General features: G+C 45.8%; 1 protein-coding gene across 2 annotated transcripts in view; it reads right to left on the bottom strand.

Moving 5' to 3' along the window:
- The window catches only part of LOC115322442 (rho family-interacting cell polarization regulator 2), a 45886-nt gene that overhangs the window by 5868 nt on the left and 18242 nt on the right, over window positions 1-21776 (bottom strand). For both annotated transcript variants that reach the window (XM_040211579.3, XM_040211578.3), the window contains exons 2-18: window positions 21041-21265; window positions 19445-19589; window positions 17371-17581; window positions 16852-16905; window positions 14952-15162; window positions 14330-14499; window positions 13393-13541; window positions 12761-12899; window positions 9953-10191; window positions 9399-9621; window positions 6175-6290; window positions 5643-5847; window positions 4427-4559; window positions 4034-4183; window positions 1740-1883; window positions 619-768; window positions 424-467 (exon numbers count right to left, since the gene is read on the bottom strand). In XM_040211579.3, coding sequence (XP_040067513.1) covers window positions 424-467; window positions 619-768; window positions 1740-1883; window positions 4034-4183; window positions 4427-4559; window positions 5643-5847; window positions 6175-6290; window positions 9399-9621; window positions 9953-10191; window positions 12761-12899; window positions 13393-13541; window positions 14330-14499; window positions 14952-15162; window positions 16852-16905; window positions 17371-17581; window positions 19445-19589; window positions 21041-21254 — 2697 coding nt within the window. In that variant the 5' untranslated portion in view covers window positions 21255-21265. The remainder of the gene's footprint in view (window positions 1-423; window positions 468-618; window positions 769-1739; window positions 1884-4033; window positions 4184-4426; window positions 4560-5642; window positions 5848-6174; window positions 6291-9398; window positions 9622-9952; window positions 10192-12760; window positions 12900-13392; window positions 13542-14329; window positions 14500-14951; window positions 15163-16851; window positions 16906-17370; window positions 17582-19444; window positions 19590-21040; window positions 21266-21776) is intronic.

Below are 21776 nucleotides of genomic sequence, written 5' to 3'. Positions count from 1 at the left end.
CCCCAATGGCTTTTGGCGACTCCCGGGGTTTCCAACAGAAAAATGCTTGGCTGTTGTCTTGATAAAATATTGTGGTATTTCACTCTCAAAAGATAAACAAATTTTTGGGGGGGTCTCAGTAGCCCTTTAAATTATAAAAAGAAGCAAAAAAAAAACTTTCAGCCTTTCCACTTTGGTGAAGAAGGAAGACCAGCGGAGCTGTACAGTGGAAAGTAACGGCCGGCCGCAAGTCGGCAAGCCAGAGTGGAAAGGCTGCCGCCATCTATGAGCAATGGCGGCAACCAGATACGTGGCTTGCCGCCGTCACTCATAGATGGCAGTAGGTGTCCAGGGTTCGGTGTCTTCATTCCTTTGCGGGGGACACGATCCTGGGGAAACTAGCCTTTAACAGCTTCACTGTAAAAAGGGATAGGAGGTCCTCACCTCTGCCTTTGACAGCAGCCTTGCAGCCGACTTGAGGTATTGTTCTGGAAATGAACGAAACAACAGTTACTAACTAATAATTTTCCACTAAAGAAAATAATGGATGTGTATATTAGGGGGTCAGCTGGATTTCGGGAAGAGCCGGGGGGAGGGAGAGACATTTGCTGTTTTTGAACAAAGGTGAGAGACACTTGCCGGCAAGATGCTCCAGGTGTTTGTCCCCGGAGACCAGCATCTGAGAGACCGAGAAGAGAACCTCCCTGGAGACCTTTACGTTCTTCAGAGCCGACAGTGTCCGCTTCACGATGGGCAGCTCTCGGGAGGACAAGGAATCCAGGACCTTCACTGCAAGCACCACCGCAATGCCCTCGTATCACCGATTCACGCCGTCACAGACGTCAATTCATTCCCACGTTAGGTTGCTGCCATGCTGACGACATCACGCTACAGTAATGCCGCCATTGGAACTCACTCTTTCGAGCCATCTCGCTCAACTTGACGACACTGCTTAGCATCACTCTTGTTTGAAGACATATCATGTTACTGAGAACTTGTCACTCTATGAAATTCCTCAATAAATAGCATAGACAAGCTGAATTAGTAGAACCACTTTAGCAGTCACCACAGTGAAGCAAAAAGTATGTACGAGAGCTCAGAGAATCAACACCTCCAAGGTTGAAGATCAATGCAATGTAACTGCATGAACTTCTACCGTAAAATCCAACAGATGCATCAAGTTAATTAACATTCGTCCCCGTGTCTTTACACCATTTTGTTTTCCCTGCACATCAAGGATGCACGTTTCTCTCGCCTTCCAGGGTTGATCAAGACAATCCTGTATCTTTTTAGAGCGCAGCTCTTAGGGGCCCGTTTCCGGCTTGAGCGGTGTCGGCATCGCCGTCGCCGTAACCGCGAGGTCATGTGACCCCCCGAGGTCACGTGACCCCCCGAAGTCACGTGACCCCCCGAAGTCACGTGACCCCCCGAGGTCACGTGACCCCCCGAGGTCACGTGACCCCCCGAGGTCACGTGACACCCTTGAGGTCACATGACCCCCCTAAGGTCACGTGACCCCCTTGAGGTCACGTGACCCCCCTAAGGTCATGTGACCCCCTGAAGTCACGTGACCCCCTGGAGGTCATGTGACCTCAAGGAGTCACCTATCCCTCAGTACGCTTCCATCTTCCTCAAGAGCTGCGCTCTAACCGGCGTTACAGGGTAAACGGCTTTCATTTTCTAACCCTACTTGAAAGTTTGAAAGAGGAAAAAAACAAAAAAAAACAAAAAAAAACACTGCAGTTTTCAAAGGCACTCACGTTCGGCTTCGAGCCGCTCAATGTGATCGACGATGAGCACAGCACCGACGTCTGCAAAGTAAGACTGGAACTGCAGCGCCGTGACCAGCATGTCCGCTTCAAGTTTCGTGACGTCCAGCATCTTGTACAGGATCAATGAGGTAACTGGAAATCACAAGAGCAAAAACATAAACTGGTTTGCAATGTGCACCGAGTCCGGCTTTACGGGGACCATGAAATGCGGTGATGTGATTGGTCCAGGTCGTTTCGGAGCAGCTCTTTGAGCAGGCAATACCAATGCTAACATTATTTTAAGATTCATGTGTCAGCTTGTCCAACTAAAAGGCAATGTCAACATTGCCTTCTCACTTGCGTGCAACCCTTTGTTAGCATCAATTGCACAGCAGGATTGAGTCAAACAAACAGAAAACTGGCGTTTAGTTGCGTGGAGAAGCACCAGAAGGTGACTGATGAAGGACAGCACAAACCCCTGTGAACGGTTATTTTAGGTACTGAATTCCACTGAAATAATACAATAATATTGAGCAGATGAATTAAAGTTTCCTTCAAGATCTAAAGGTAGTAATATTTATAATTCAGATAAAAAACAAAGCACTTGTCATTTGATTACTAACGTCGGTTACATTTTATGTGAAGGACTTCATAACAAAAACGGCATGTGAACGAAACTTGAAAAGAACCCCGCCGAACTCGTTAAGGCTCTTCCCACGCTTCCGGCCATTACTCCTGCCAATTCAGTTCTAGTTTACTAACATCTATATAAAAGTGATAACTAAACAAATGACTTTGCATTAATAAATAAACATACAAAAGAATGCATATAATTGTTGTTACCATACCGAAGAATCCTCGCTAAATCTCGAACTTAAAAAAAGTACCACAAGGATATCCCATATACAAGCCGAAGTTGTATTAAAAAATTGTGTCGCGTCTTGCTCTGGAGGAGCGCTTTCCCCTTAGCACGCGGGTGTGCTGCGGTGAAGCAAGACACGCAAAATCGCGATGCTTACATCGCGGTTTTCGCTTCTCTGTAGTACACCAGTGCACAGCGAGAAGTGCACTTAGTGAGACGCGCCCCTCGGAGCTAGGGGCTGGGTCTGTTTCGTCCCGCCGCTGTTGAAGAGAACGACGTTTTGTTTACGGTACAGGCATGGGCCGCATCATCCGATGCCTAGCTGCGATGCCTGGTGAAAGAACCATAGGCTCACAATGTTGTGTAGCTGCCTGCTCGAACTACCGGATGACCAGCCCGGGAGTTGTCTTTCACAAGTTTCCACACGACATTGCGTCTCTGAATGTGTGGACGGACATCGCATGCCGGTGGAACTCCAGGAAGCCGTTGTTGCCAAATCGCAGAACAAGGATCTGTTCCGATTGCTTGTGCTCTTGAGACTAACTAATTTGCTGTTACCAGCTAAATAGCGAAACGTGCGTGAAAAGACCAGTTCCACTGTGAAACCAAATGAATGTGCACGGGAGCATACTTATCACGGCATTCATTATTTTCGCTGACTATTTTGCTATTGGCAATAAACGTGTAGTCTGCCGTACAGCTTCATAAAGGTACACAATTCAGGCTACTATAGCAGGAGACACATGCACGGTCAAACGACCATGGCGACACGAAATCAATGTTGCCTGTCGCAACCGAAGAACCAAAATCTGAAGACGTAAAGCTGTCTAGTAGTGCCTTGGGAAATGAAATCACATGTAAATTTTATATTTTTGCAGTCGAGCGGAGTTGCCCTTTAAAAGTTGAAATTTTATGCAGTACAGACTATGTAGAGATGCACGGCCATACGAGGATTTGTTTTAATATGGCTACGAGACACACTGAATTTTGTGAATGACAGATTATGTTGACGCACGATGCAGGCATCATGCAAGGCGTGCCATGCACAAAAAGTTTTAATGTGCAAAATATATGCGTGACATGTCGACTATTTAAGGAAAACCTTTTTTTTTTTCTGCCAAACTTTGCCTCTGTTGACGATACACCAAGCGTGGACTACATAGTTTAAAAAAAAAAGTGGTAATGTCAAATCGAGGTATTAAAAAAAAAAAAAACAAGTATTAAACGAATACTTGAAGTGCCTGTTCCAACGTCGCAAGCATGCCATACATTAATCTTTGAAGTAAAGCAGAGCTGTCGTCACCCAACGCTGGTACTTTTTAGGTACTAATATGGTAGGCGAGACGTCTCGTTTTTATAGACAGACTTCAAAACAAGAAACGCTACCAAGGAACGTGAGCGGCGAGATTTTCACCGTCGTCGAGCATCTCCGGTTGCTTACCCCTGTCGCAGAAGGCGGCCTGGCTGACGCAGGAGTGGACGAGGTGTGCCAGGGGCTCCCTCAGCCTCCCCACCGTGGTCACCAGCCCATCCCCAGAGCCCATTTGGGCCCAAAGATGGCCGACCTCGTCCTCGTCGATCAGCTGGGACCCTGGACACCGCGCGAGAGTTGTCACTACTCTTCAACAAGACACACAATTGCTACATTTAATATATACCTACATATACCTATATATATATCATATGCATGCGCCGTTTAATATACACTCGCACGCTTCTATTTCGACTGGCAACAGCGTGACACTTTTACGATGTTGTTGGGTAGAAACCGAGGGACCATGCCAGTTGGAAACTCGCTCCGATCCGGGCACGACGGCGGAATCGCCACTCTTACCGTATATGGGCCTCCTGTCCTCTGAGAAACGACGCGCCACGGAGAGCAGCCTGCGGAGGACGCGGGCCTGGAGTTGCAGTTTCTCGAGAGACGTTCTCTCCCGAGACCGCAGGGGGCCGAAGGTTCCCAGACCCTGCGGAAGAGGAGAGGGTCGCCCCTAAGGTTCTGAACTTTCGTTCCGACAAGTCCAGACACGCGAGTCGACAGAACAAGGGGGTGACCAAAGCCGGCCGGAAGAACTCGAACAGGTCCTGGAAGCCTCAGAGTAATGGACAACGTTCACCAAAGACTAAATATAGGTCGACGGAGTGCCTTAAAACGTTTCGGAATCTCTTGCGACGGAAAAACTGAGTGGCGCCACTCGTCAAGTAGCCAAGGATGACTCGGCATAGCTGCATGTTTCCCATTACTTCTTGCACCACACTCTTACTTTCTTGGCTCAAAAAACGCTTGACTTGACACTGTTATGAATGGCCATTTCTCATGATAGTACGTGTACACTCAATCTAGGAAATACTACCACAAAACCTTCGCCCTGGTGAAATGCAGTTCCGGGGCCACCTCACAGGTGGTGCCAGCTTCCCGGCGTGTTTTCTCGTTGTAAGAGACTGCAAGAACTCTGTCGTAAGCAAATGCAAGTGTGTGAACGGAACTTTGGTGAGCTTGTCGAGTATCTTAGTGGAACACAGTCTGCTACTTTGAGGCCACTGGGGAGGTGCCTTTTCAAACTAAGCATAGGTTGCAAAACTAGAGTGAGCCTAAGAATAGATCAGACAAAATATCAGGGGGCTCTGAAACTGCGAAGAACAAATGCTTGGTCCCTCCCCGTGCTCTTTGCTAGCGGGTTCAAACCCTTGGGCTGGGAAAAATGAAGGAAGGAGAGGGTGAGGTTTTACAAAAGCATTGTTTCAAGCCATACTAACATTTTAGGTTATGCCAACATTTCAGGGAAGCCAATGTTTCGGGCTATGCCGACATTTCGGGTTGAGCTAACATTTCAGGCTGTGTCAATGTTTTGGACTACGCAAACATTTTGGGCAGTGTCAATGTTTTGGGCTATACTAACATTTCAGGCTGTGGCAAAATTGCTGTGCCAACGTTTCAGGCTAAAACCAACATTTTAGGCTATGCCAAGGTTTTAGGCTACGTCATATGTTTCAAACCTTGCCAACATTTCATTCTTAGAGAAGCTTGCAAACAATTTAAGGATTCCCACCTCAACGAGCCGGATGCAGTAGCAGCAGTGCACAGCAATGGCGCAGTCCAGCTGATCCGACCCGGTGGAGGCCATCACGGGGCTCGGCGTGGAACTTCCGGCGTCGGGGCTTCTGCGGTCTCGGAGCGACGCCACGCCCGAGTCCGCCGTACCGCCGTTCTTCTTGGCCTCTCGGTTCCGGTACGGAGTCGTCTGACGAACCGGGCTGCAAAGCCGAACCAGACCCCGCTATGACAGAAAGTTCCAAGCAGCTACTGTCTACCGTTACCGTGATGACGGCATTACTTGCGGACACGCCTTGAGCTATACATGTGCACTTGGAATGTGTCCGAAGACGGTTCCTGTACGACCAGTGTGACAGAAAAGAGGGAAGAAACATGTTCCAGACAGTGTCTCTAGACTGTCTTTTGTCCCACGTATTAGAAGCGTGACCACGACTTAAGAAAAGTAAAAGGTCCGTATCAAATGCAAGAATCTGCAAATTGAACGGACGGCCAGTTTGGAAACTGCGGTGCAGACGCGGGAGACCCACCTGCTTTCGGACGATTCGGTCTCCTCGCTGTCGAGAAAGTCGAAGCAGCCCAGGGCGCTTTCGATGGAGATGCTGGCGTTGGAGCCCGTTGAAGCACGGCGCTGCCGACTCCGCTTCTGGAAAAAGAAGCACGGTCAAAAGTTGCACGCCGAAAATGCCAAGTAATTAGAGTTCCAAGTAAAAAAAAAAGTGCCGCCAATGCAATGAAAAGACGGGATTGTTAGGCTTCGCTCGTTATAAACGAAAGAGGGGTGGGATTGTGGCGGCTCAAAGCACGCAAAATCGACACACACTTGTCCTAACCTTTCCTCGCTAACTTTCAAGGTTTGGTCGCGTCAGGCCTGCTTTTATATAAGCTGCAACAAACCAAACTTAGACCTGTCTATTTTGGCCTCGTACACACCTGAAACCTGTGTACCTTAACCTAGAAAAATTAAACCTTGGATCCCTCACAATTGAGTTCTCCAAACAAATCCGATCCCAACTTTAGACGATTAGGTGCCACCATCATTTTATTCCCTTAACTCACCTCAATCAAACCTATACTGGTATTTAAATAACTTCATTATTTAAACAACTTTATCACATTCAGTGAAATAGCTTTACTCGTTACTTCGAGTATTTAAGTTTTTGTTAAGCCATACTTTGTCACAGTTATCGGCCATTCACATTGCCTTAAAAGCATGGATTACAAATTAATACTGTCTTTCGATTTATAATCATTGCCCTTAGCTACACCTTCATTAGCTAGTAATAGCAGTATTATTAGTGAGCAAAACTGAAGTCAACCCAACTAAAGCCAACGAAAACCAAGTGCTTTGGCCAAACTAAGGTAGTCAAGACGCCAAATGAAATAATTCTTTAGAGGTGCGATGCTAGGAAAGTAGAAGATCAAAAGGACACATCAATAGATGGGAAATACTTTGGTTATGCCTACATGCTCAACCGTGCACAGCACGTGCAACACGTCTAGATAAAGCGGTTAGGTCTGGGGGTCAGAGAGCTTTAAAGAAAGCGAGCAAACGTACAGATAATGCACTACACTTACCCCAAACTTCAAGATTTCTTTTTTGTTGCTTTCTTAGGCATTTTATGTCAAAAGAGGCAACAGAAAGAAAATAAATGCCGCAACGTACAAAACGGTGGTCCTTTGCTTTATTAGGAAACGAAAAGAGGTACAGAGATGAAGACGTTAACCGACACAGACGGAGCACAGAAAGGAAGGAAGAATGAAAAAGGAAAAGAGAAGGTGGCACAACCGAACACAAAATATGCAACGTACAAACACAAATAAAAAAGGAAATATTAGAGCTTTATGCCGCTACAAGCGATGCCTTAAAGGACCCTTGCGGAAGGGACCATTCTGGGTTTAAACCCTCCGCTTTGCCCTCTGGACGCAAAGTAACGGAGACGTGCACTCGAACAGAGCAACGCAAGTAACAATGTATAAATTGTCATAATAGTGTGATCCGAATTTGTCGTCACTTGTCGTTATCATCCGCGCTTAGGCCCTCTGCCTCCACCAAGACAGGTCCTTACATTCAACAAAAGAATTCAAACTGATTAGTGCTCCCCAAGCTCACGAAGTGTGGCCTAGGTGCTAATGACGATAGAACAATCATAAGTCATGACTAGGACGGCTTCAGCTGGACAATTACTTGATCAATTAACGATTACACAATTTTACAGTGTGCCTTTAGAGGGACAGACCAAACTATTTTTGGTTTTGAGTCAAGTAGACTTCTGGAATAAGCAAAGCTTCTTAGAGTTCAAAGATTAACTCTATATCCGGCTAAGGAAGAAAAGATATTAATTTAAAATGGCCTGTTTTGGCATAAATACTGAGTCATTTGGGAGCCTTCTAGAACTTCATGCCTCGGTGAATGTACACATCCAAATCGGCAGTGACACTTCCTTTCTGACCATTTAGTTTGCTATTCAAAGATTGGCTAAGAGCTTGTGGCAGCATCTTTCCATCCTGTTGTTGACCTACCCAGGTTCTTTCGGTTCCGCCAAGAACTGGTTTCTAATACAGAGCTCAGAATTCAAGATCGATTTAAACTGGAAGCAACTCTTTAATAAAAAGAAAAAAAAAAAGAAGCAATATATCCCACAGAAATACATACACCTAACGTGCATCTAGGGTAGTGCCAAAGTAGGCTACTACCATACATGACTATGAAGGAACAATTATTTAAACCAAAAATGAGCACATGTTTTCACTGAGAACATAAATGCATAAATACAAAATCTGCATTTGTACTGAATTCATATAACAGTGTGCTAAATGTGCACACAACTACCAAAGGGTGAAACAAGAGTTGAAAAATAAACAACATAGGAAAAAAGTCGTGGACTTGCACACACAAAATGCAATCAGATGGGATGCCAATTGCATTAGGCTACCTACTCCCGCCTAATAAAAAAAGAAAAATGCTGTACAAAAGCACAATTTCAGTCCCTTCACAAGCAACATGGGGCCCTACCTGCACTAGAAAAGGTCAGAGACCTCTTGTGTGGGCCCTATTACCCAGAGTTTAAACATACCCCAACAAAAAATACCTGAAGATGAGGTAATTCAAGGAATAGAAAGCTAGATGTACATTAAAACCACAAAACAATGCCTTCACAATGTTTGTTTAAACTATCAGGCTGTGGCCCATTTGAAACAGATCCCAAGTACCACCTACAGGGTGCCACGCTGCATTAACGTGTACCGTGTGTTTGGGAGAGAAAAGAACAACAGCCATGCCCACGGCGGGCAAAGGTCCTGCCCCCCGCGACCTCAAATGTAGCGCCAGTCATCCGAACCGGGTGCCCAGGTTTCAGGGCTAACCGCCATCTCGTTCAAAAGTTACCTATACGCGACTTTTTAAAATTTTGGGGAAATGGCGGTTGACTCGGATACTCGAAGCCGAATGGAACCAGTGACCGAAAACGAGCCATATATTCCTCACTGAAATCTTCACAAAATCATCTCCAACTTTGATACATCCAGGTGGATAATGGGTGTTCGTCAATGTAAAATCTATTTTTGTAATAAAAACAAAACAAAAACAGTTTTTTTGGGGGGAAGAAATGCGGCATATCGTGATGCACAACCGGAACACACGTCCACAAAAGAAGCAAGTCGACGCCGGGCAGCCGAGGACGCACGACGGGGCGGGCCGGGCGTGCGTTCAGAAGTAGAGCACGTTGTTGCCGGAGCGCGAGAGGTTCCTCACCCTGAGCATACGGTCCAGCTCTGCGATGCTCTGCTCCAAGGAGTGGAGCTCCGGGTAGTGTCCCTGGATGTCTTCCAGGCACGCACTCAGGCCCTGCACGGACTCGCGCAGGGGGGAAGAGGCCGGCGCGGCCGGAGGACCCGTCCCATTGTTGCCGGACTCTGCCAGGTCCAAGCTGCTGCCGCAGCTGTACGAGCTGCTATCGCAGGCGGTGTTGGACCACCTGAGAAGATGCGCCGAGCCATGGCGCGACCAGGTAAGAGGGCGTACGTGTCGGTTTATAAGGCTCGTTTGTCGCCTGCGTCCGTTATGTAAAACTTCCACCATATGCTTGTCAGTATGCCTCTCAATACAGTGAAACCCGTTTACCCACGTACAGCGAAATATTGTCGGTATCAAACTCACGGAAAATTTAAATAATAATGCATTTAAGAAGTACTTTTTATAACGAACAATGTACTGGCTATATCAAACTTTTTCCTTGGGAAGGCTTCCAAAAATGCGCTAACAATCGTCGTCTTCTGTGCGTGCGGAAGGAGAATCGGACGCCTCACCTCTGGGAGGTGGTGCTCTCCAGGGCCCTGAGGGTGGGGCTCTGCGCCCTTCCCGCCAGGTAGGGGTTGACCAGGAGCGTCTGCCCCACTGCCGCGCGGGGAAACTCCTCGCTGGGGCTCGTGAGGGCCGAGCCGGGGGCGGACACGCTGCCCTGGGCTGGGGGCAGCCGCCAGCGCCCGTCCCAGTCCTTGGAGTGCTGCCGCCAGTCTCGGCTCTGCTCCAACTCGTGCGCGAGGCTCTGCGGAAGTGAGGGAGAGCGGCGCTTTGGGACAGTGGACGCGGAGAGGAAAAGTGTGGCCACCTCGCACCTTTCGCGTAGTTGTTTGCTGGGTGGCAGGAGCTATTACCCGACACAATTACGGAGGGTATTGGCAATCCCTACGAAATCGACGGCACCTTGTGCTAGGATGGAGAGCTGTGGCAGCAGGTCCGCTCACCAGACCTCTTAAAGGAACAGTGACACCCCCCAAAATTATGTGTGCTTTTTGACGATGCGGAGGCATCCGCATCGTCATCGTCATCATCACTGTTGAAGTCATCAGTGACGTCACTAATGACGTCATCGGTACCCGCATCGTCATCGTCACTGACGTCATCAGTGACGTCAGTGATGACATCATCGGCATTGGGGGTCACGCGACCCCCAAGGTCACGTGACCCCCCCTGGTTAGTTTAACCCCCCCCCCCCCCCAGTGCCCTTCCTCCTCCTCCTCAAGAGCTGCACTCTAATTCGGCGTTACAGGGAGTTGTAAGCAGCTTTCACTTTTTTTTTGTTTTCTTTCCCAGGCAATTTATTATGGTTGTCAGAAGGCTACCCCATCAATATTTTGCTACAGTGTCACGTATATCAATAATAAAGTCAAAATGCAAGAGCTGGAAATCGAAACTGGACTGGGGAGGAAGACGAAATATAGAGAAGATACCAAAAATTACAAAACTGTGCAACTTTTTTTTTTTTTTTTTTCAATCAACGTGTTTGCAGTTTTTTAGAAGCCACAAAAAATGGGTATCATATTTTTTGTCCATTTCTAGTATTGAGTGCGTGCCTTCGATGACCCACGACTTTTGATTATCTTTGGTGGTTGTGTCTAAACCATAGAAAACGGCATGTGACTCCTGAGAAGAGAGTGAGCGAGACTCAAACCTACCAGTTTTCGATCAGTGGTTTTCGGGCAGAAAGAAAACAAATCTTGAGCCGCAAATTCTGTTCTGGGTAGTTGGGCTCTCATATGTCATGCACAAACAAAAACCTTGGCGAGCAAAAATACCAGTCGGTGTCACTTTAAGCGGATCATATGCACGGTGTTTGATTTTAATTCAAAGATTTTTTTGAAAAACATTTGCAAAAGGTATGCAGTGTGGTTTGTACAGGTGAGTTATACGTCCAGGGGAACATATTATTGGGGGTTATTCCTCACATTATGTTGAATAATTAACCGAAATTTGTCGATTAACCTTTTAGTTAGTGAAAATAAACGCATGGTTCTAATTAGAAACTTCCCGAGCATCATCGAAAACCCCTAAGTCAGTCAATTTCAGATGGACTCTAAGCATGTACGAAGAGCTTGGGTGTGCCAAAGTTCCACTAATGCAACCGGCACAAGTGTAGTGGTGCAACAACGCGAATCATAACCTTGTCAATGTTCATGCACCGCTAGCCTTGTGCCTGTTGCACGACTGATAACTTTGGCACACCCCAGCACCTGCCATGTACTTCGAGTCCATCTGGGAGTTTTCAAGGACACTCGGCAAGTTTTTAATTGGAACCATTTGTTCATTTTCACTAATTAAAAGTTAATTAACAATTTTTAGTTGAATATTTGACGTATAATGTGAGGAATAACCTCACATTATATCCTCACATATAATGTCCCCCGGCCCCCCTGGCCGTATAACTCACCTGCACAAACCACATTAGTGTACCTTTCACAGAATTTTTAAAAAATATCTGTTCGAATTAAAATCAAGCACCCTGTATATTCACATCATCTGGCAGTCTAAAGACGAAACCATTTAAGTATATAAAAAAAAAATATGATGAAAATAACTAATAGCTAGGTCGTACACTTTCTGGTTTTCACCAGAAAACACTGATGAACATTCATTTATGTCAAAAATGCACAATAAAAAAAAAAAACTTTTCTTCATACAAATAAAAAATAAAATTTACCAATGACTCAATAGGGAGTTAAGCCTTTATTAAGTCAAAGCAAAGAAAGGTGGGCCATCAGGACGTTTGATTCTACGAAACCAAAAAAGGTAGGGCACAAAATTGTTTCAAACTTTGCTCTCATTCATTCTTCTGCCTAATTAAATAGAGAGTATTTATTGGACGCCTTATTTGAAGGCGATGTTTAGAGCGCATGCTCAGAACAAGCTCACATTAATAGGCTGCCAAGACCGGCAATCTTGAAGGCCTGTGGAAGAACTGCGGAAGCTCGCCGTCATCTCATGCTCAGCAGCCGCGCACACAGCTATGGCCGCCAGACAATATTCCCTATACTTGAAAGCTCAAGAGACGCACTAAGTGTCGCTGAATTTATCGCACTTTCGTTCCACTGAATTTAGAAGGAAGCGTTTCTTCACTAAACGTAGCAGGAAAACTTGTATCATTATACAACTCAATTTTCCCGCCAAATTTAGAAAAGAAACGTTTCCGCTAAATTCAAGTTTAGCAAGTTACACTAGTGCATTACACTTGCAGATTACAGTTCCGCATTACACTTTTCTGCAACATTTTCTGATGCAATCTTAACTAACTCTATACACATTCCGTATATAAAAAAAAAATGGTACATAGGCCTTACCCCGGTTCTTTCGAGAATAGTATCACCCCGGAAGGGCGAAGTTCCTCGCCGCCTGGTGAAGGGTGAGCTCATCACTCCGAGGACAGGAGGCGACTGCTTGCTCGCTGCCACAGAGTCTTCGAGGCAGCCGTGCAGAGGACTGCAATGAGGAACATAACCAAATCGGAATATTCTCGATGGTAGCTTCGGAGACAGTTTTGAAAAGACGCTGCAGCCACAAGTGGAACTTTCCACGCAAGATTTTACATGTTACGAGGCCGTCAGCAACTACCGTACGATTTTCGACTGCTCGACACGGGTGTTGTCAGCACGCCCGTTCACCCGACACCGAGAAATGGACTTGTTTTCATCTTGAGTATTACAATCACCAAAGTGATTGACATTTTGTTTGACAGTAACAGCAACTGCTTGTTTTAAGTTTTGCGGGTGACCGAACGAAGCATAAATGTATACCTTTACATTATTTTGCTACAAGTCTTCCTTCTAGCTTTTTCTGGTTATACACCAAAATTTACCCCACCCTCCCCTTTTCACCCGATTTGCTCTCGATTTGGGGTGGGCCATCTCTGGGGATATTACGGTACGTCCTGAAACACTAACTCCACCGGAGTGCCAATTCGAGCAATACTCACTTCCAGGTGATGATGAGGTTGAGTTTGAGCGACCCGCTGGAGTTGAGGTTGACGGTCATCAGCTGCGAGTGGGAGCTGAAGAGCTCCTTGATCTCGCACGACTTGTTCCCCAGGAGCACGTTCTTGCCCAGGCCCCGCACCTCCACGGCCTGCACCACACAGCAATCGTAACAACCGCTAAAATAATAGCATGAAAAAAAAAATATTTCAAGATGCCTTTTTTAGCGTTCTAAACAGCTCTCCGAGGTCTATTTCCGTATTGAAGCTCGGACTATATTGGTGATAAAATTGTAACTTGTAAATTCACTTTTGGAGATGTCGCAAACACTTAGATTTGAGTTTAGAATGGCTCAGAAGAATGCACTCTTCTTAGGAGGTATACGTTTAAATGCTGAAAAAATTTTGGAAGTCAGTGAAAGTTGGTATATTTTCAATGCATTTGACAAGGTCAAAGCTCATAGATATACTCAGTTTTAGCGGGTTCAAAACGTTGGAGACAACATCTAAGGGAAGTGAATGTAAGGGTGCAAACAAGCTGGTTTAGGTTGAGCATGACATAAACCCCGAGACTGCAGGCAAAAAAACAACACAAACACGAAAAGTCATTTTTTGCCTGCAGTCTTGTGTTTTATGTCATGTTCAATCTATGAGATCATCTTTACGAACTTGAGCATGAAAGCATTGCTTTAAAGCTTTTAGACATCAAAAGTTCATACAATATGTGCAATGATGCTGGGAAACCCAGTCATTGCAACTACACCAAGAACTTTTTTAACCTTAGAAGATGTTTTACAAGATCCATAGTTTGTTTGGCATAGTAAGAAGTTGATCTTGATCTTGAGTTTACTGGTCGAAAAAAAGGTTTCTGCAGAACTTTATTGATTGTGCATTATCATTATCACTATCACCAATGATCAGTGATGCCAAAAACACCAACCTTGATGAAGAGGAACTCCCCAAGAAGGGCTTTGACGATAATCTGCTGGTTGTCCCAGACCTGCTGCCCGTTCTTCTGGACTCTACCACGGGACTTCCACTTCTGCTCCCCGTGCTTCACGCTGATCTCAAAGTTGTCCCCAGCGCAGAGACGAGCAAAGCCCTGGATCCCTAAGCAGGCGAGCGAACACACACAAGCAGTCATAAGCTGCACAGCTCCAAATATACAGCTAAGGATGTCTTGCTAATGCAAAGCCCAGAATACCTCGTTATATAGAAAACATTTTAGGGGTGATCTGGCCAGTAATGAATGCTGCGACCAGGGGCCGTAATCTGTAGATTTGGCAGCCATGATTGGTCAATGCCACACTGGGCCTTGGCACTAGCCAATCATAGCCGCCGGATTTCTCGACAAACTTTTCTGCCAAGTGACCATATTAGGGCCCCAGTGTATGTGTCCTACATCATATTTCTTTTCATTCACTCAGAGAACATATTGCGTGTGAACGTCTAAAATTTTGCTTAGTACAAAAGTTACTGCGGTCACAAGAAAAGCAAAAATTAAGAGGGTACCGGTAAACGTCAACAGGTGACCTCCGGCCTCAAAAGCCAGGAGTGCCCACCTTTCATCTGGAACTGGAGGGTGCCCATAAGCTGCTCCAGGTGTGCCTCCAGAACGCACAGGGTGTCCACGCACTCCCGGTAACCCGAGCGCACCCCGTGCAGGGCGTTGTCCTTCTCGCAGCCCGGAGAGAGCACGTAGGCGTACGCCATGCTCCGCACTCCGTCCCGCATCCTCTGCTGCACCTCGTACTGCTCGCGCAACTCCTCCACCTGGGCACACAGGCGCGCATCCAGACTATAGTCCGTTGCAACTCAAGAAGGTAGGGCGAGGGTAAGACGGGCCGGGGAGGAGGAAGCAGACGGAACGCTGGAGAGGAGAGGGGGAGACCTCCTCCTTTCTTTAGCGTTCCGTCTGCTTCCTCCTTCCCAGCCCGTCTTACCCTCGCACTACCTTCTACGGTTGCAATGGACTATAGTCCCGACGTCACAACTTTCAAGTCCGCTCGCGCAACAAAGGCCGTTCGAGACATTCAGTGTACCTAAATCTATTTTTGGCATTGATTATGCAGACCTCTTTGGTATGTCATATATATATGCGGAGCACAAGTTCGTCTGCTTCTTGAACAGGGCTTGCGAAGATGTCAGATTGCCCAGCTCGCGCCGATTGAAAAGAAATAGTGGGTAGACCTTGAGGCATCTAGCATTGAGGTCCGCTCACTATTCCTCCAATCAAAATCAATCGGAGCTCGCCGTTGTTTTGTTGTCAACGCAACCCGTGTGAGAAGCAGACAAACTTTCACACCGCATTAATTTGTTCTGAAACGAATTTCGCGGTGGTCCGAGAGATCTGATGGAACTGCTTAATTGGTCCGATAAACGTGACCAACCAATTAGTTCAATATATGTCTCTAAAGATCCAATAAGCATCTCCTCAGCTCCAATAGACTAACACAGTCAGTTCCAGCGTCATCTTTTTTGGTCCAGTAGTCATCTCTTCTGCTCAAATAAACAAGTCCACTTGGTCCGAGAGACTACTAAATCAATACAAGTTCCTATTAGACAAAAAAAGTTCCTACAGGTGCAATAGGTATTCCTTTCGAACCAATAGAGCTTTCAATTTAACCGATATAATGCTCTATCGGTGCAATAAAAACCTCTTTACGAGCGTAGCCATTTCTGTTGAACCAATAGAAATGTCTCTATAGGACCTAAAGACATTTCTATTGATCTGAGAACTTTTTACAGGACCATTAGAAATCTCTATTGGTCAAACAGAATCTCTAATGATCCTATAGAAACCGCTATTGAAACGCTTGCTAGGGCGTCTCAAAGGGCAGTTACCATCTATAAGATGGTCTGCAAGACCATATTTTTATGTACAGTCAAAGTATATTAACTGTGGACTGCAAACTGTCCATAAATACTTTATACACTTCCTACATACAAGTAAAAAAATCGTTAACCATGTTGAATTAACTTGAGACTGGGGTAGAGAAGAAACATCAAAACGTAGAAGGGACAGAACATAGACAGGATGACATCTCAAACTCAGCCGAGTTGGAGACGTCGTCCTGTTTATGTTCTGTCCCTTCTATGTTTTGATGTTTCTTCTCTACCCAGTCTCAGGTTAATTCAACATGGGTACATAAAAGTCATTATTAAATAAGATCAATCTACATCTTGATCTCCATATCCTTCCGTAATTTGACTATAGGCCATCCTTAACATGATGGAAGGCCTTTTACAGTCTGGCAGTCTTAAACTCTTTTTTCTAGACAACCTGTAACCAGGAAACTCATTGCAAATTGTAAGCAGATTCTTAAACGCTCCAAATTGGGAGTCGGTCCAGTGGTAAAAAAGGCCGGGCGCCATATTGTACACTTAAAAGGCAGAGGTAACCGAGTTAAAGCTCCCTCATTATTCGACAGCGCAAAACCATCTAGTGGCAGGTTGCTTTACCTTGGAGAGCTGGAACTCAAGTCGCTTGAGGTATCGCTCAGCTGTCTTCAGTTGCTGCAATACAAGACATAGCATCAAGATTCTCCGAGATGCTCAAATTTAAGAAACAGCATGCTCATCTAGCACACTACTAAGCTTCACAGCAGAAAGCAGAGGAGGCATTCACAGTTTGGGCAGCGACTTCGAAAACATAGCAAACAACAAAACAAAATGCTCTCCGAGGCTCCAAAGATGCAATGCTAAAAACCTTGGACACATCACACGGAAACCTGCCAAAGTGCACTTCAGGGTTAGTGAGCCACAGTTCAATGGTACGCACAACAATATTGCCAACACGAGCGTAAACGGAGAAGCTCAGCATTCAAAGAAATTAGCGCGGACAAAAAAAGCGGCAAAGGAAAACGCAAGGTGCAAGAAAACATGGAGCAGTCCACACGACAAACATCATTCGAATGAACAGGTTCAGGCAGGGTGTACGGAGCGACACCGTCAAACGTGCTTTCTCCGCAACCTCCTCACCTTCTCGCAATCATACAGCTTTCCCTGAGACTGAGGTGTAGAAGAGAAAAAGAGCGAAGCCTCGAATGTCACCTCACCCTCGCCTGAACGACACCCAAAGCAAAAAGAGAGTGAAAAGCAAAAGGGTCTCACCTGCGAGGAAGACAGTGACAGGTTATCCACAGAGGACCTGAGACTAAGGATGTCCTCTTGTGCTAAACCTACACATTCCCTGCAAAAAGCAAACCAAAAACGGAAAGCACTCGGGTCAAATGAGCGTCTATCTATCTAGAAACGACATCATTCAAACTCCCGTTCAAACATTTGTGTGAATTGTAACAGGATTCAGTGTTTTCTGAATTTATCTTTTGTCAAATTTAGGGGCGTTTTTCGGTGTTAAGTTTTTGCCAAAAAGTTAGAGTTAATCAAAATATTTTTGTTTGAATCCAAAATCCAAAATTCAAAGCTTAATTTCAATATTTTCTATTTTAAAAAATATTAAAAATCCGGGTGTAAAAGTGTGCTAGATTGAAAACAATGCACTTGTGTCAACTGATTATTGTTCAGCTGGATTCAGCATTGGTGCCATTGCCATTGCCAGTACTAATTTGTCATACAACAGTTGCAAACAAGTGTTGCTTTGATAAACATTGATAGCTTAAAATCGATTAACTCCCGGAGGCAGTCACTGGGCAGCTGGTATTCACCCCGTCCTATCCATCGACCTACCCATGGCTGCCTGGGGTGGAGGGGTAAGGAGTGTAAATATAGCAGCTTTAACTGCCCACCCCCACTTCCCCTCTTTCTGAAATCTATATGGTTCATAGCTTTCATTGTTACAAAAACAATCCTTCCTTTCTGTAAGATGCACAAACGGTATGGCCCAAACTGGAAACCGCAGCAGCGGCTTTTGTCGTGACCTGAAAGTACACTGAATGACCTGTTGTCCTCAATGAACCTTGGCAATGGTCCTCAATCAACCTTCGCAATGGGCAATGAACCTTGGCAATGAACCTCGGCAAAAGAACCTTCTGTCAATGGTCCGAGATTCGAAAGATAACTGGGGTGGCATTTTCTCAGGACCACTGACCCTGTGCGCTGAACACACTTAAATGTAAAATAATGTTGTCTTTTTTTTTTTTTTTTTTCAATAAATTATTTTTTTGTCATTAATTTTTTTTATTCATTTTAAATTTAAAGTTTATTGGATAAATCCTAATTGGGGAAAATTCTACCGGCGGGTGTTTCTCCGAGTTTTTCGTTTTAGCCCAAAACAAGAAACTAATTATAACCCACTAGAGTCTCTGTCCACACCTGTATTTACATTTGAAGGTTGTGTCCTTTAATGTTCACACATCCTGGTTGCATATTCCCTACACAATAAAGCCTATTAAACTCTGATACAACTGTACTAAGGTTTCCTGCCTGAGAAAGATTGGGAAGTGGTAGGTTAGAGATTTTCAACTTGACAGGTTTTGTCGATAATGCAATTAAATGCAAAGGTGCAAGCGAGCTGGACAATAATGACGAAAATAATCCTTGGAGATTTACATTTGTCCTTTGTCCCCCTTCTCCAGGGATTACTTTCGTTGAGTTTTGTCGCAAGTTCCAGGGTCTCAGAGATCACGCAACCTACTGCGCTGTACACTCTAATTGAAGTGCCGTAGAGCTGATCGAAGTAGAGCTCTGAAGAGCCCAGCTTGACCTTGTGCATGAAGGGCCCTGTCACATACCAGCCTTCCCAATAAAAGGACTCCTCAAATCCTTATATCTGAAACCAGAGGTGACAAAAAAAAGAAAAAGACAATACACAGCCATTTCAAATACAGCTAACAAAATTTTATGACACAAACAGTCTAAGGAAGATGTGCAATAAACATGTCGAGAGCCTCCTGTTCAACTGTGTCAATAGAAAGGCCATTCCACTCAACCACTGTGTTATGCAAGGCCATCAACACATATCTACAGGCTACATCCTGCGTGCAGTTGACCAAACATGAACGAGGTATGTCGAGCTCTGAAGTGGCCTCGACAATCTGGCACCAAGGTCTGGGGTAGCGGACGAAGCGCACAGTCGAGAAAATGCAGCGCCCACCTGAGTCCCCTCTCCACGGCGTTGAAGATGAGGAGCGTCCTGGCAGGTCGGGGGGACCTGGGCGGCTTCCCGGACCACGTCGAGGAAATGCCTTGGAGGATGCGCCGAGGCGCATGCGGACTATGGTGCTGGCCCAGCACAGACCCTGGCAGAAGGACGCCGGTCGCAGCACCCACAGTTCATTTGTGCACAGTCGCTCCCAAAACATAGGAGGAGCAATACGTAAAGACCGACACTAATTTTCTTGGCTTAGTAGATTTAGAGGCTTCAAATTTTCTGTCCTCCAGAAACTTGAAAACAATTCGTGATGGAGCAAGATGACCTCGTCCGAGCTTCCCAACACTGTAACAAAACCTCGGGAAGTCGCGTTTTCGAATGCAACAATCGCCAATTGCATTCCCTCTGTAGTATGCTCCAAAATGGCAGAGCCCAGAAGTAAATCGAAGAATGGAGTGCTTACTAGCTGAAGACTATGGTCCATGCACTTGCGACTGCTTACGACCATGTGCGTTTAAATCTCTTACGACGAGAGAATACGCTGGCGTCATCTATTGGGTGGCTGAGAAACACTCGACATTCCCATATATTTCCCTTTTTCTTTTGCGCATGCACATATTTTTCTTTTTGGCCCGAAAAACTTTTTTACAATGTTATAAATGATCATTGCACAAGGAGAGTATGTAGGGTCTGTACAGAATTTTTTATGCGAAATTCAAGAACGTTTTAAGGATTTCAAGGGCATCAGAAAAATAAAGGATTCAAGGCAACACAAAGCAAAAGTGGCAATGACGTGGAACGTCTTGGATTATAGGTTAAAGCACCACTTAAAACGGAGGCATGTTGCATGATCGATGCAATCATGACAACGATTTATGCGTGTTGGCAGCTTTGCAATGAAAACTGGCTTTTCCATGCACGGAGCAGGCACATTTAGGAGAAAAAAACTATGCATTTCTCGGCGGTCAGGGTCCGCAACAATGCATCTGGCGACAAATCAAGTAGGTCGCCATGTCGGTTGTCAAGGCAACTGTCCAAGCGCTTTTCTCTCGCGATATTGTTACGCCACACTACACACATCGCCGCGGCTTGGATAAGTCAAGAGAAGTGAAGTGCATAGACTTCCATGTACATCAAGATTTCCAAAAAAAGTGCCCTGTTCTTTTTTTTTTTTTGGCAATCATTGTTATTTGACTATTTGCACTCCGGAGTTCGTGCTTCCGCGTACGCCTCCCGTGAGCGAACTTCTCGAACTGATGTGGTTCGCAAAAACATTATCATTTCCGAAATTTCGAGAAATACACAAAGAGCATCACATATTTCAGGCAGATTTAAGGGCCCTTGAAAGGCTTTTATCGAAGTCCCTGGTATTTATGGATATCAAGGAGCTGTACGACCCACGAGTATGTGTACCTTTGAGCTCGCAAATACAGCAAAACCTTCGCTCTAGTGAAATGCAGTGCCAGGGCCACCCCACAGGTGGCGCAAGCGTGCCGGAGTGTTTTCTCGTTGTACGAGATCACAAAACCTCGGTCGTGAGCAAACGCAAGCACGTAAACGAGTCTCAAGGGCAGCTTGCTTTGCGACTCTAAAATTTACCTTTGGACAGGGTGCTTGAGCTCGAACTTGAGCTGCCGCCGCTGCTGAGGCTGCTGCCCCCGTCCGTGCCGAAGGCAGGCGTGGGGGCCGCTCCCACGGCCGAGGCGGTTCGCCGGTGACCGAGCATCCCGGCAAACGATCGGCTCCGGGACAGGACCCCACCGGGAGGGGGATCTGGCGACTGCCGAGATCTGAGCCGCTCGCTCAGCGACATGTTGTGGCTCACTGCAGGGGGACAAAACACGAGCGATTCTAATGAAAGGCCAATGAAACAATCAAATACAGCGTGTCCCCACAAAATATTTATGGTGTTTCTTCGCTGCAAAAGTAGTCTATGTGGCGCCGAATACTTATTTTTGCCCAAGTGCAGCGCCGGCGGTTCGGACCAGGTGCGAAAGTTTCGGACTGAACCGTTGTCTTGTTTCAAAGCTTGTAAGTGATTTTCTGAAAATTTCAATGAGAAAATGGGGCCCATCCTCGGTAGTTCGCACCGTTCAGCCCTATGTATTCGTGGGCCTCGTCACCCACCATTCTACCATTGAAAATATCAGAAAATCGCCAACGATTTTTAAGTAAAATACCAATTCTTTCTGAAACTTTGGCATCCGGTTCAGACTGCTCGTTCTACATTTACGCAGAGACGGTGTGTTCAATGATGCGTGGTTTATTTTTGCAACTAAAAACATGCCGCAATTTTTTTTTTTTTTAAAGGGGGGGGGTGGGGGGGCATTCTACT

This window comes from Ixodes scapularis, unplaced genomic scaffold, assembly GCF_016920785.2.
Source record: "Ixodes scapularis isolate PalLabHiFi unplaced genomic scaffold, ASM1692078v2 PGA_scaffold12__126_contigs__length_90152505, whole genome shotgun sequence".
Classification (NCBI taxonomy): domain Eukaryota; kingdom Metazoa; phylum Arthropoda; class Arachnida; order Ixodida; family Ixodidae; genus Ixodes; species Ixodes scapularis.
This window is presented reverse-complemented; position numbering and strand designations above follow the sequence as displayed.